This window comes from Myotis lucifugus, unplaced genomic scaffold (assembly GCF_000147115.1).
Source record: "Myotis lucifugus unplaced genomic scaffold, Myoluc2.0 scaffold_39, whole genome shotgun sequence".
Taxonomy (NCBI): Eukaryota; Metazoa; Chordata; class Mammalia; order Chiroptera; family Vespertilionidae; genus Myotis; species Myotis lucifugus.
Genome location: NW_005871087.1, coordinates 1,248,079 through 1,262,247, shown reverse-complemented (window position 1 = coordinate 1,262,247; position 14,169 = coordinate 1,248,079). Strand labels below are relative to the sequence as shown.

The 14,169-nt window shown below is 42.0% G+C and overlaps 1 protein-coding gene across 4 annotated transcripts in view; it reads right to left on the bottom strand.

Moving 5' to 3' along the window:
* The window catches only part of OSBPL10 (oxysterol binding protein like 10), a 210,927-nt gene that overhangs the window by 84,439 nt on the left and 112,319 nt on the right, over nucleotides 1-14,169 (bottom strand). For 2 of the 4 annotated variants that reach the window (XM_023752952.1, XM_023752953.1), the window contains one exon: nucleotides 5,175-5,294. The exons of the other annotated variants lie outside the window; for them this stretch is intronic. In XM_023752952.1, the coding sequence (XP_023608720.1) occupies nucleotides 5,175-5,294 (120 nt within the window). The remainder of the gene's footprint in view (nucleotides 1-5,174; nucleotides 5,295-14,169) is intronic. 4 annotated transcript variants of the gene reach the window in all.

The window sequence follows — 14,169 nt, the reverse complement described above, 5'->3', positions numbered from 1 at the left end:
AATTGCCCCTAATCTCTCTGCCTGCCTGCCTGATCTCCCCTAACTGCTCCCCTGCCTGCCTGATTGCCCCTGACCTCTCTGCCTGCCTGCCTGATCACCCCTAACTGCCTCTGCTTCCCTGCCTGATTGCCCCTAACTGTTCCCCTGCCTGCCTGATCGCTCCTAACCTCCTCTGCCTGCCAGCCCAGTTGCCCCTAACTGCCCTCCCTTGCCAGCCTGATTGCCCCTAACCACCTCTACTTTGGCCCCCGCCACCATGGCTTTGTCCGGAAGGATGTCTGGAAGATGTCCGGTCTAATTAGCATATTACCCTTTTATGAGTATAGATGTGTGTTTATCCTAAAGTCTTAGGCCCAGGGAAAACTTGGGTTCTTATTAGCTCATTAGGAGAGTACACTAGTTACTTTTATCATTTTATTTTTTTAATTGAATCTATTGGGGTGATATTGGTTAATAGATTTATTAATCTATTGGTTAATAAAATTACACAGGTTTCAGGTATACACTCACAAAACATTGATTGAGTTGAGCAGCATAAGGCCAAAGGAACTAACAATCCATTAAAACCTATCTTTATGCCCTCAAGGGCCAGTTACCACCAACTGAGAAAAACAGATCATGATGTAACTAAGTAATTATGATCTTAAAAGCACACCGTGATTACAATGAGAAAGTAGATTTCAAAGGTCACGTTTGTAAGGAAGAAAAACGAGAGAACACAGGCTACTCCAAGTCCGCCCAACCTTACTGAGCCACACACCCACACCATGGAAAGCAAGGGATACAGGTGCTGTGAGGAATTAAAAGGACAAGGCATTTTAGCATCTGGAAATTCAAAAACATTTCCATGAGCTTTCAAGCAATCAGACATTATGCATCACTGTCAATATATCTTCAGGAAGACAAAACCATTATGAAGTTGTAAGACTGATCATTTCAAGGAAGCTTTTCCAAGCTTTCATTTTACTTAATCTTCCCTCGAGGATATTTTTCCATTGATTTTTTTTTAGAGAGAGAGGAAGGGAGAGGGAGAGAGAGAGAGACAGGGAGAGAAACATCCATATGAGAGAGACACATCAATTGGTTGCCTCATGCACCAGAGCTAGGGATCAAATCTGCAACCAATGTACATGCCCTTGACCAGAATCGAACCTGGGACCCTTCAGTTCTCTGGCCAATGCTCTATCTGCTGAGCCAAACCAGCTGAGGCCTTTTCCAGGCTTTCAAACATCCCATTTTAAACCTGTTGCAAAATGGTTCCCTGCTCCCCCATGCCCCACTTATAAGACAACTGAAAGGCTCATAATGACCTAAAAATGAGAGACAAACCTCAGCAGCTTTTTTGTTTTGTGTTTGGTGTTTGTGTGCTTGTATGTTTTATACACTCTCAGCTATCAGGACTGACTTTGTCCTCAAGACTGGTGTTGTCACACAATACGGATTTCCTGAAAGCTAAGCATGAAACAAGTTTTAGCCTACCTTTGTTGTAGCCTCTAAGACAGTGATGGCGAACCTATGACAGGCGTGTCTGAGGTGACACACGAACTCATTTTTTTGGTTGATTTTTCTTTGTTAAATGGCATTTAAATATGTAAAAGAAATATCAAAAACATATGTCTTTGTTTTACTATGGTTGCAAATATCAAAAAATTTCTATATGTGACACGGCACCAGAGTTAAGTGAGGGTTTTTCAAAATGCTGACACGCCGAGCTCAAAAAGTTCACCATCACTGCTCTAAGAGAATAGAAAATCTCTCAGTTTAGCCAATTTCACCAGCTCCACTATTCTCCCCAGCCCTTCCTGTTCACAAGCCAACAGAAGGGGGCAGAAACATCTTCCTAATCCCTCCCTCTCTGCCAGTCCTGCCTCCTTCCGATGGCACCTATACCTGTGAACTCCCAGCCAGCCTGCGAAAGTGTCTGTCACTTTCTCTTTGCCTAAAATAGCTACAAACCAGGAAGCAGCCACACACTCCCTAGGCTTTGAAGAGCTGAAAACACCACAACCCAGCACCCATTTGTACGACGTCTGTAATAATTTATGCAGAAAATTAAAATGGAGAATTAAAAAAACATATTTCTAAACTTAGATATAATCTAATTAGCAGCACACGTCTGAAAATCTAGTTGCTGACTGCTTATTTACCAGGTTGTTAGGCTTGAACACAATGTGGGTTTAAGAAAAGAGAGAAGGGCTCTGGCCGGGTAGCTCAGTTGGTTGGAGTGTCAAAGTTGTGGGTTCAATCCCCGATCAGGACACACAAGAATCAACTAATTAAATGTATGGTTGGGTGGAACAACAAATGAATCAATCTTTCTATCTCTCTCTGTCCCCCTTTTTCTCTCTCTAAAAATCAATTTTTTAAAAAAGAGAACGAAAGAAAAGGGGGAAGGATCACATGTGGGAATTATGTAAGAAAACCCAAAATTAAGTACCAAATGCATGTTTACCTTCTCCAAACAAGATGACCTCATAAATATGACTATTTTTCCAGGGATCTTCTTAAAAAACCACCTCTGGTTTATAAAATAACACAAAATTATGCAAACTTTCTAAGCTTCCCAAGTGAAAAAGAAACTATTATTAAATTCAGACCCATGAGAAATAATCGTGTGAAGAACACATATGAAAGAAAATCAGCTTTTCACATATGGAAAGTTCAGATGTGTATGTATTTTGCCCCCTCTCACCTGTAAGTCAGGGCTTCTCAGCCGGGGCACCACTGCCATTCTAGGCCAGGTCACCGTGGGGCGCTGTCTTGTGTGTCGTGGGGTGTGTACCAGCATCCCTGGCCTCTTCCACTGGTTACCCATTAGTAAATGTCTCCCGATGTTGCCAAATGCCCCCGGTTGACAACAGCGGCTAAAAGTGATTTATTACAGCTGTGCATCCATGCCTATTTGCCCCAAAGCAGGACATACATTTACAAAGATGCCCCCCACCAACCAGGAAGGGCAAAGGTTAATCCCCTGAAGCAACTGTAGACCCTGTCTAACTGGGGCCGGCACCAGAGGAATCTATAGCAAGGGAACCCTGAAACTGCTTCCCCTTGTCCTGCCACCTTTCTGCAAATGCGTTGTTCTTTGTGGAAGATGCTATATGAACCAGAATTCTAAGCCACCCCTCTGGGTTCCTCGTTTTTCCCGGGAGAACTCCCATGTGTACAGGAGGTATACATGTCAATACACTTCTTTCTTCTCCTGGCAATCTCTCTCATTACAGGGATATCAGCCAAGAACTCAGTAGGGAAGAGGGACAATGATTTTTCCTCTCTTATTTCATGTATAAAATGCGAGGGAGAAAGTAGATGTTAGACAAAATGTTAGCTATGGTTCTTTCTGGCCCTCTCAACCTGGAGTCCACATACATGCATAGTCTGTGAGGTAAACTGGAATAATGATGATCAGTTATAACTAAAGTGTCCCAGACTGTGGGTCCAAGCCTAAAAGGCTATCTGCAAGGCTGTTTTAATACATTTATCTACCAATAAAGGCTGTCCAATACATGTAGCCTCTGGCCACATGGAGCCACCAAGCACATGAGATGTGGCCAGTCCCAACTGAGATGTATGCAGTACGTGCAAAATGCACATTGAATTCCAAAGACTTAATATGAAAAAAAGAATGTAACATAGCATTATAATTTTAAAATATTGATCATTCATTGAAATTATACTGTTTACAAAAGAGTTAGAATTATTTTGCCTATTTCATACTCTTTTTAATGTGGCTAATAGAAAACACTTAAGTATATATGTGGCTTGCATTATATTTCTATGGGACCATGTTCATCTAAGCAACCACTCGCTCCCTCCCACCCCAAATGCCACACTCAGTTCCATCGAAGTACACCTTTAAAGTAAATTTTTATGTAAAGGTAGAGAATGGGGTTTTCATATCTTGTGTACAGTTTGAGCCTGAATCGCAGAAATCTGTCACTCTAAGGCAGATGTCAGTGGTTTTTTATACACAAGGCCCTTCCAACACTTGGTCTCATCTGATGCTTCTTGTGGGGAATGTCTGCCAGGCATTTTCACCCTCTGGGTCTGATTTTCAGCTATGCCGAGAGCAGCCACGATCAAGAGTGTGGGCTTCGAAGTGAACAGGCTGATTTGAATTCCAGCCCCACATTTATAATCCATCTGACCTTGAATGAGTTACTTACCCTCTCTGCGCCTCTAGTACCTATTTGTAAAATGATGGTCCTGATGGGTGTAGCTCACGGCGCTCTGGGTGAAGATGAATAAGCACTCAGCACAGGGCCTGGTACGTGGTGAGCTCTCCAGAACTGATAGCTAAAAACATTTATCAACCTCCTTCAACAGATGAAAAAAAAAAATGAAGGCTCAAGGATCTTAAACTGCTTGCTCCAAATCTCACAAATCCTAAGCAGCAGCACCAGAAACTCACAAGCAAAAGATGCTTTTTAAAAAAAATAAATACTCTCTGCCTGGGTTCAATTTGGTCAATTATAGGGCAAAAGGTCAATAAACTCAAAAGGTCAACATCTCAGGGATCACCCAATGTCTCACACTAACCTGAATCCCGGCGATGACACGTGCCATGGACTCTCGTGTGGAAACCACGGATGTTTCTAAAATGGAACATCCTCGCACATGCTCTGCTGCCCCGTAAGACCCTGAGCAACATTTCAGGCCATAAGTGGGCATGAGGTCCACAAAAAGGAAGCAGCAACATTTCACTTAGCAATTTCTTGACCTGTGCTGTCTCCAATCGCACTCACGTCAACTGAAACAGTCCCTGGAACTTGTCTCTGGGAGAAGAGAGAGGTCCCAACAGCAGGTCTCGGCCACCTGCTACGCCCGGTGCAGACATGGACCCTGTGACAAAACACAAGAGCACCTCACGTGCTACAGAACCAGCTAAGTAACCACCTTCCTCCAAACCAAAAGTACTGGCAGGGGCAGCAACCATCAGCAATCTTTACTGAGCACATACTGTGTTGCAGGCACTCTGCTGAGTACTTCACATGCATAATGGATTTTTGAAAACATTTACTTTGAAATGTTCAAGACTGACAGGAAAGGTGCAAAACTGCATAGAGAATTTCTGCCTGCCCTTCACAGAGCTTCCCCTAAGGTTAACACCTTATATAAACGTTGTATAATGATCAAAACCAGGAAATTCACACTGATACAACTCTATTACCTACACCGACACACCTGGCTTGCATTTTACCAGTTTTCTGACGAAGTTTTGTTGTCCTGGTGTAGGATCCGATCCAGGATCCCTTATTGCATTTAGCTCTCATGTCGTCTTCGTCTGCTCTGATCTGTGATACATTAGAAAAGTCCAGGCCAGTTATTTTCTAAACGTCCCTCTTGTTTTCTAATGATTCAACTGAGGTCGTATGCATTTTCGGCGAGACTACCATAGATGTAACTTGCTTTCTCAATGCATTATATTTGGGGATATATAATATCGTCATGACTTATTACTGGCAATGTTAACCTTGATCGCTTGGTAATGGTGGCATCTGCTGGGTTTCTCCACTGTAAAGTACTATTTTCTGTTTGTAATTAATAAGTGTCATGTGGGGAGATATTCTTAGATGTTTGTCATCATACTTTCACTTACTAATCTGAGTATTCATGGATGGTTCTTGTCTACAATTATTACTCTGCTGTTTGCCCTGTGGCAATCTTCTATTTATTTCTCTCATTCTTTCTCCATTTAGTAATTCGAATTTTACTGCCAAGAAAAGCTGTTCCTTCTCCAATTTATTTATTGGTTCAAGTATTTATTTATATCAGCATGAATCATGGATATTTTAGTTTAAGGGTTCTATCCCTATATTATTGACATAATGGGAATTTTAATCCTGGTGATAATTCTGATATTATGCCCATTTTACAGACTAGGAAAATGAGGCAGGAAGAGATTAAAAACTCGGCATTAAGGTTACTCAGCAAGTTGTCAAAAGAGAAGCAAAGCCAGTCAGACCGACTGACAAGTTCAAGTTCTTAACTACCAAATGACCCAACCTCTAGGGTAAACAAAGCGATGGCTTCTCAGTGAGCAAAAGGGGGCAGAATGTGATCCACCAACTAGTAGGCACATATTTAGAAAGAAAAAGAGAACAAGATATCTCAAGCTCTTCACCTTAACAAGCAGAATTACCTACTCCCAGATTACTTACCACCTTCCCAGCAACCACCGCCACACCACAGTGGACATACCACAACAGTGCCCACCGAAGGTGCTTCGTGGGGACTCTGCAATTTTACCCACACACAGAGTGCTGACAGCCAACAGCAATAACGAGCAACATTAGTGACCTAAATGAAGCTTTAAAAACTAAGCTGTTTCAGAGGTCATTCAACTTTAATAAGATTTCACTTTCCCAACTACAAAATCTGCTTTGGCCTACAATTTACTTGGGCTGTTGAAATGATCAAGGTTCTCATTATGAGCATCTGGTCAGTAAAAATGATTCAGATTTTAATTCAAACAAGCACCACTACCCCGGAGGAAGCATCTTACTACTTAATGACTTTTTTCTTTCAATCCTCACCTGAGGATATTTTTTCCATTGAATTTTTATAGCGAGGGAAGGGAGGGAGAAGAGGGTGAGAGAGAGAGACGCATCAATTGGTTGCCTCCCCAAACATGCCCTGACGGGGCTGGAGATGAACCAAGGCACGTGCCCTTGTCTGGGAATCGAACCTTCGACCCTTTGGTCCATGGGCTGACACTCTAACTGCTGAGCCAAACTGGCCAGGGCCCTAATAACTTTTATGTTCTCATTATCATGCCTAACTTTTCCACATTATTCACAAAAATTATTATTATTATTTAATCTAAAAGATGTTCCGGGTCTGCTGTCTCAGTCTCAGCTGCCTGAGGCATATCCTGTGCTCACACTTTAAATGAATCAGCATGGGTTTCTATTTTCTTTAAAAGTGAATTATGCAAGGTATTTCAGACTCCTCCTTTACAACCTTCCAAGACATCACATATGCTAACTTTCTAGGAATTTGCCACACTATCTCCTCTCACAAGTTGCCGAACTGCTGGTCTCATGGGCAGATGATGGGCCATGATATAATGATGCGTTAATAACATTATCTTTTTGTATAAAGACTAACACACAGGGCGTTGTGCTACATGAAACAAGTCAGACAGAGAAAGACAAAGACAGCATAATCTCACATATATGTGGAGTCTAATTTAAAAAGACACTCAAGCTCATAGACACACATAACAATTGTTGATTGCCTCGGGAGTGGGGATGGGGTAGAAATGGGTGAAGGGGGTCAAAAAGTACAAACTTCCAGTTATAAAATAAATGTCATGGGGAAGTAAATATACAACATGGTGACAACAGTTAGCAATACTGTATTGCATACTGAAAAGTTGCTTAGAGAGTAAATCTTAAAAGTTCCATCATAAGAAAACAATTTTATAACTATGTGTGGTGATGGATAGTGATCATTTTGAGGTATTTACATATATTGAAACATTGTACAAATGAAACTAACAGATTATATGTCAATCATACCTCAATTAACTCAATTAAAACAAAAACACCAGAGGATGGAGGGAGTTACACAGCATGAAAAAGTTGCCATAGTCCACATTTCCCTCCTGATTTTGTGAACTGAGCAACCAGCTACGATGACCCCGAGTCTCACCGGAGAGTGGTCACCTGGGACCAGTGGTACCCTGGAAAGAAAAGAGCCAAGATTCCCCACTCGCCCTCAAAGACTAAAGTCATTCCCATTTTACTCCTGTCATCCCAGAGGGTTTGACAGGAGAATGGAGGAGGGAGGGGCCCAGAGAGGAGGCAAAGGCAGACATTTCAGTGGCCAGTAGAGAAAGAAAAGGGAGGGACCACAGAAGCTGCCAGGACTGCAGAACACACGGAGAACTGTTGGCCAGGGGAGCTCACAGGCACCCCGAGATCTTGTCAGGTGTCGAGTCTGAGATTGTGGTCCCAGAATGTGGCCAGTTGCCTTAGCAACAGTATCTCTATCCAAGGTGATAAATTACCCTGCTCTCTAACAAATTCAGTTCATTTCTTAAACAATTAGCATCCTGGAAATAATATGAAAACAAGCAAATCCAACCAGTGCAAGGAGGGGGCAAATCAATCACTGGGTTTGCCTTGAAGTCCCTGGGCCCAGGAGAAATGAGAGAGACTAGGGCTGGGGGACAGGGGCAGGGGCAGGATACAGCTACCTAGTGTATCCAAAACTTCCAGTTAAATAATAAGAAAACAGAGCTGATAAAAAGACACTTGAAAGAATTCCAAATCCCTTTCTGATCATCCTAAATTCACATTATTCCCTACCCCCTTCTCTCCTCACTTTACTTCATAGAACCTGACAGTTATTAATTCTTTGATTTCTGTTCCTGTCTGTTCCACTAGACTTCAAGCTTCTTGAAAACAAAGGCTTTGCCTCTGTTTCATTTCCCATGGTATCCCTAGAACAAGAGTCCTGCATGGAACACAACAGGCCTGCAATAATATTTATCAAATGAATGAATTAATAGGTCTCCTAAGTTTCTAAAATCATAGCTCACATATCTCGTAGTACATTATAGAATACTAGAGGTCCAGTGCATGAAATTCATGCACAGGTAGGGCCCCTAGCAGCTGCTACCTGGTAGCTGGGGCCTTCCTTCATTCCGTGCTGCCCCTGGTGGTCAGCACACATCATAGCAAGCGATCAAACTCCCAGTCAGTCAAACTCCCGAGGGGACACTTTGCATATTAGGCATACATACATACACACACACACACACATTATATATAATACATACATATATATGTATTTCATGCTTAATGGGAAAACTAGAAGCATTTTTAGCAAAACTGGGACTAAGGAAAGAAGGATCACAATAGCAAGTGCTATTTAAAATTGTTTTGGATATACTAGCCAATATAATTATTAAAAGAAATTTGATAAAAATCAAGGAGGGGGAGATGAATTATCACTATGTGTGACAGATACGATTTTATACCTGCAAACCCAAGGAAATCAACAGAGAAACTACAATAAACAATAACACAATGTGTTTAGATTTCTGGGAATAAATTCAACCCACAGGAAGCAATAGCCTCCCTGTTTAAAAGCCATCTAATCAAGTTGCCCAATCAGGTAGAAAATATAATGGGGAGAAATCCTATTTGCAATAACAATAAAAGGGACAAAATACTTAGCAATTAAAGGGAACATGTAGGATCCATATGCTTCAAAATACTCTCAAGGGACACACAGGCACACTGAAGTGCATTGAAAGGTGAATAATTATGCCCCTGTTCTTAAAAAGGATGTCATTCATATGTCAATTCTTAAGCAATGTGCATATATTTAATGCAATCTTTTTTTTTTAAGCTGATATGGTGGTGGCAGCTGTAGTATTTTTAAGAACTAGACAAGCTGGCTCTAAACTTTTTACAGAAACAACCATCTGGGAATGACCCAAATGAAGCAGGACTGAGGTCAATCAGGGTGCAACGGCCTCACCAAATACTAAGGCATATTCTAAAGTGACAATACATAAAATACCGTAATTCTCAAACATGAATCGGCTGACAAATTGATGAAACAGAAAAGACCCAAATACTTCACTGAGTGTGAAACTAAGGTGGCATTGCCATAGCAGTAGGGACAATGGACTGGTCAATAAATGGTGTTGGAAAATGAGTAAGAAAATGCAGATGGGCGCTGTTCTCACGCCTTACACCATGTAAATTGCCGGTCAAGCAAAAATTCTAATATAAAAATAAAACAGCATAATTGTTGTACATAATTAAAGCAAAAATAAAGCACAGTGAAGGAAGTTTTAAAGCTGAACTATGGCCATATTGCCCAACTACAGGAATTCACTAAACCCCACTGAACTGTAAACTTTAAATGAGTGAATTTTATGGTATGTAACTTCAATAAAGCTGTTTAAAAAATAAAACCATAACATTATTTGAAAATATGTGTGCTTTTTAAATAATCCTGGAATGGAAAAGAACTCCTCTAAGTATGGATGATAATATAGAGCTCCGAATCTTTAAAGAAAAGACTGCTAACTTGACTACATAAAAATAAAAAATTTCAGCACAGAATAAAACACCCTAAATAACTCAAAGGACAACTGAAAAATTAGCAAAGGTGATTACCTCTAATAGACAAACAACTCCTAGAAATCAATAAGAAAAAGAACCCATACCAAACAAAAATGGAAAGAGCACATAAGTTTCAGTAAAGAAAATGCAACTGCTCTTATACATGTGAAATGATGCTCAACCTCACTTAAAAGAGGAGAAATTAAAATTACGAGGTACCATTTCCCCCCTAGCCAACTGCAAATGCAAAGTTTGATAACACAGTGAGTCCTCAAAGGTATAAACTGCCGCTCCCAAACATCACCAGGGGTGGTGTTCACGGATCCACCAAGCCATTTTCCACCCACAAACTTTACTTTTATTGAACAGCACATGGACACAGATATTCCCCACAGCATTGTTTGAAAGAGCAAAATATTAGAAACACCCTAAATTGTTCATCAAGAGTGTCAAGAGCTGAGCTGATTGGTGAAGAGGTCAATTAGGGCAAAAAGCCAAACTGAAGGTAATAGTTAAGGCTTGATTCACTTACTGTGATAAAGTAAGAGGCAAAACAAGAATAGGGTGCCATTTTCCCCTAAGGAACAGCACAAGGCGAGGTGAGGTCCATCAGTGTAGTTGGCGGGGAAGGGGTGGAGGGGGTGCGGTGGGGGTGCTAATAATGGCACTGACTCACAGTGGAGAAAAGTGTCTGTAAGCCCTCTCCTCTGACAAGGGGAGCTCAGCAGAGGTGCCTGGGAAGGGCCCTGGCCAGAGCCCCTTGCTAAGGAGGCCTCGGGATGGAGGCGCCTGGACGAGGCGTGCAGACATGTGAAAGGGCATGGTGGCCCCGGGGTCCGTGACTGTGCACAGGGTCTGGGGTGGGGAGGGCAGCTTTCCCCACATGGGGCCTGTGCTCTGGGCTGGAAGACCACACGGAGGATTTTGGCCTGGAGAGGAGTCTTGAAGTGTGCCATGGTTTATCCACACAAAAGAGCACTCTATTGACATCAAAAATAACAAGATAGGTCTTACATGTATTGATCAAGAGCCATTCCCAAGTGAAAGAAGCAAAGTTAGTAACAGGACACAACAAGGACATAGACACATTGCTACACATTGCTACTACAGTGTTGTTGTTTTTAAACAAGACTACTTAAAAATAATATGCATATACATACAGGCACCTATAAACATGTGTATGCCAACACATGTATAGAACATACAAGAAGCTAGAACAAAGGTTAGCTTTGGTCAGGAGGCTGGCACATGTCAGAAAGACCTTTGTCTATATATGGCCAGCACACATCTCTATGGATACACGTGAACTTTCCAAATCTGATCTCAGGGGTACTTATTAACAATTCAAAACTAGTTTGTCTAAAGAAATAGAGTTAACACAGAAGTTACCTCTGAACAATAACTATAATCTCAAGTGGCCAGGTTATTATAACTGACACAATACAATTCAATACCCAGCTAACCTCCCCCAGGGCGGGGCTGGAGGGCACCTGTCCCCACATCCAAATTCTGGTGCTTGAATTACCAATATATTCCAAGCACAGAGTTTAATACAGTGGTCGCTTCTCACAAGTTGGTCTATAAATTCCTTTTTAGAATCTCAAATGCGAGGCACTGTATAATTATGAAGTATTACTGCTATGATTTATGTGCCCAAATGTTAGTCATTTCTAAATAACATGCATCATTGTGATAATTTCTCTGTCGCCTCTCCTCGTCTCCTGAGCGCTGGGCTGGCGGATGTTTATCTGGCGGGATGCTGGAACAGTTATCCAAGTCGGAAAAAAAGGGAACGATTTCCTCAGCAGCATGTCCGAAGGACAGTTATTTTTATGTTGGAGATAAAAATGTGTACTCAAACAATAAAAGTTTTATTTTTTTTCTCCCAAAATATAGGACACAAGTTTTTGTTTCCTTTTATGATTCTTAATCCCTCCCTACTGGACAACCAGTGTAAATCACATATGGTTTACATTGGAAGCTCTCCAATGTAAGGAATAAGGAAGATGTAATATAAGGAATTTCTCTGAAGAAAAAATACAGACATGTTTCCTCGCAGACCTATTTTAAGACTATGTGCTTGCACTGAAGAAAGTAATAATCAAAGAACAAAAGTAAATGGAGGGAAGAATAACCTTCAGAAAGAAATCCTATCATGTCCTTTTCACTGTGACATCAAGTTCTGATTTAAAAGACAGCAAAGCATCTTTGAGCTGGTGACAACCAGGAACCTTCATTTTGCGGATGGGGGCAAAGGTCAAATGACGTGCCCATGGTCACACAGCAACTTATGGGCCCAGTCCCTCACACGGGTGTCCACCCAGCCCTGGAGTTATTTATTATCTACACAGGCAGAGGTTTTTCTCTACAAAATGACACATGGGACAAAGTGTTTCATATAATTCACAGCTACGAAAGTTAAAACTTCCTGTCACCTTTAACACCAACTATAACCTGGAAATTACAGTTATAGTATCTGTGGCCAATACTATGCGATATGCCATGAGCACTCTCCCTGCCCTGTCACTATGCAGAAATGGAAGCATAATCTCTACGCGTGGGAGGCAACCAGGGACAAGCGCGGATGGTTTCACGTGCACCTGGCTGAGAGAGAGGGCTCCAGGGAAGACCTCCGCGGGCACCGCTGCATGTTATCTGTGTCAGCTTGAGCATGTGCCTTGGCCCCTGTGGCCATCAGTGTCCCCATCTGTACAGGGAGCACGAAACCTCCTTCACCGTGTAAGGATTCAGGAAGACGTGTGTTAGCATGCAGTAAGTGTGAGCTCCTTTTAGGTTGGCATTTACCTACTGAACTCAGCTGTCCAGGTGAAGCAAGAATGCACGGAAGCACACACTGGGCCTCAACACTGTCCAAGGCTTCAATAAGCCAGAGCCAGAATGTCTGCGAGAGCCTGGTTCTGCCAGCCAATCTGCCCTCAAACCCTGCCATGTCACCTTACGCCAAAGGTTGGAGGGCACAGGAGAGCACCCCGGAGGCAAGGGACTTCCCCTGGACCTGACAAACTCCACCTGGACTGGACCTACTCCCGGAAGCCCAGCAGTGTGGCCAGACCAGCTGCGGCGCTGTGCCAAGCTTCCCACGCTGAAAAACAAGCCCAAGGACTTGGAGCGCACGTAATGGGTTCAATTGTGTTCCTCAAAATTCAAATCTAGCAGAACTTCATAGTGTGACCTTATTTGGAGATGGTGTAATTAGTTAAGATGAGGTCATACTGGACTAAGGTAGGTCCTAAATCCAATATCTAAGGCCTTATAAGAGGAGAGACAGAAGCACAGATACACAGGAAGCAAGCAAACCAGATGACAAAGGAGCCAGAAATTGGAATGATGCACCTACAAGCCAGGAACGCCACGGGTCACCAGTAGAAGGTAGGAAAAGGTATGGAACACCTCCCTCAGAGCCTCCAGCAGGAACCAACCTTGTCAACACCTTGACTTCACCTACCAGCCTCCAGACGGGTGAGAGAATACATTTAAGTTGTTTAGGTCATCCAGTCCGTGGGACTTTTTGTGGCAGCCCTAGGAAACGAATACAGGATCCAAACCCACAGATCACACAAATGTTTGTTTCAAATTGCCCAGACAGAGAAGCCGATAAGGGATTGCAATGGTGATCATAAATACTCACTATCCCAAGTCAACTTGCTTCATAATCAATGAATGCCCATTTTACCTTCTAAAGTAAATCCGCACTAATCAATACCACTTTCACCTGTCATTAAATAGTAAGGATCTGTAATGTTTTTATTAGAAAATAAGACTACTGCTTTTAAAAAAAACATTTGGAAATCACTGATATTAACTAACACCACATTATAATTTTTGAAAACTGAAGTCTGGAGCAGACTTATTTTAAGAGATGGAAAATTGTTACCAAAAATACATGCCAGGGTTACTTGTCATCATTTATCCCCAAAGTGCACAGGAGCATTAATTTGGGACATTTTCAAAAAATCAACATTCTGTCCACACAAAGGAAAAATCCACTTTATACCCTTAACACAGTTTCTCTGGTGATGGGATGGCCCATATTCAATCCTTCCCACTACCTTAAAATTGA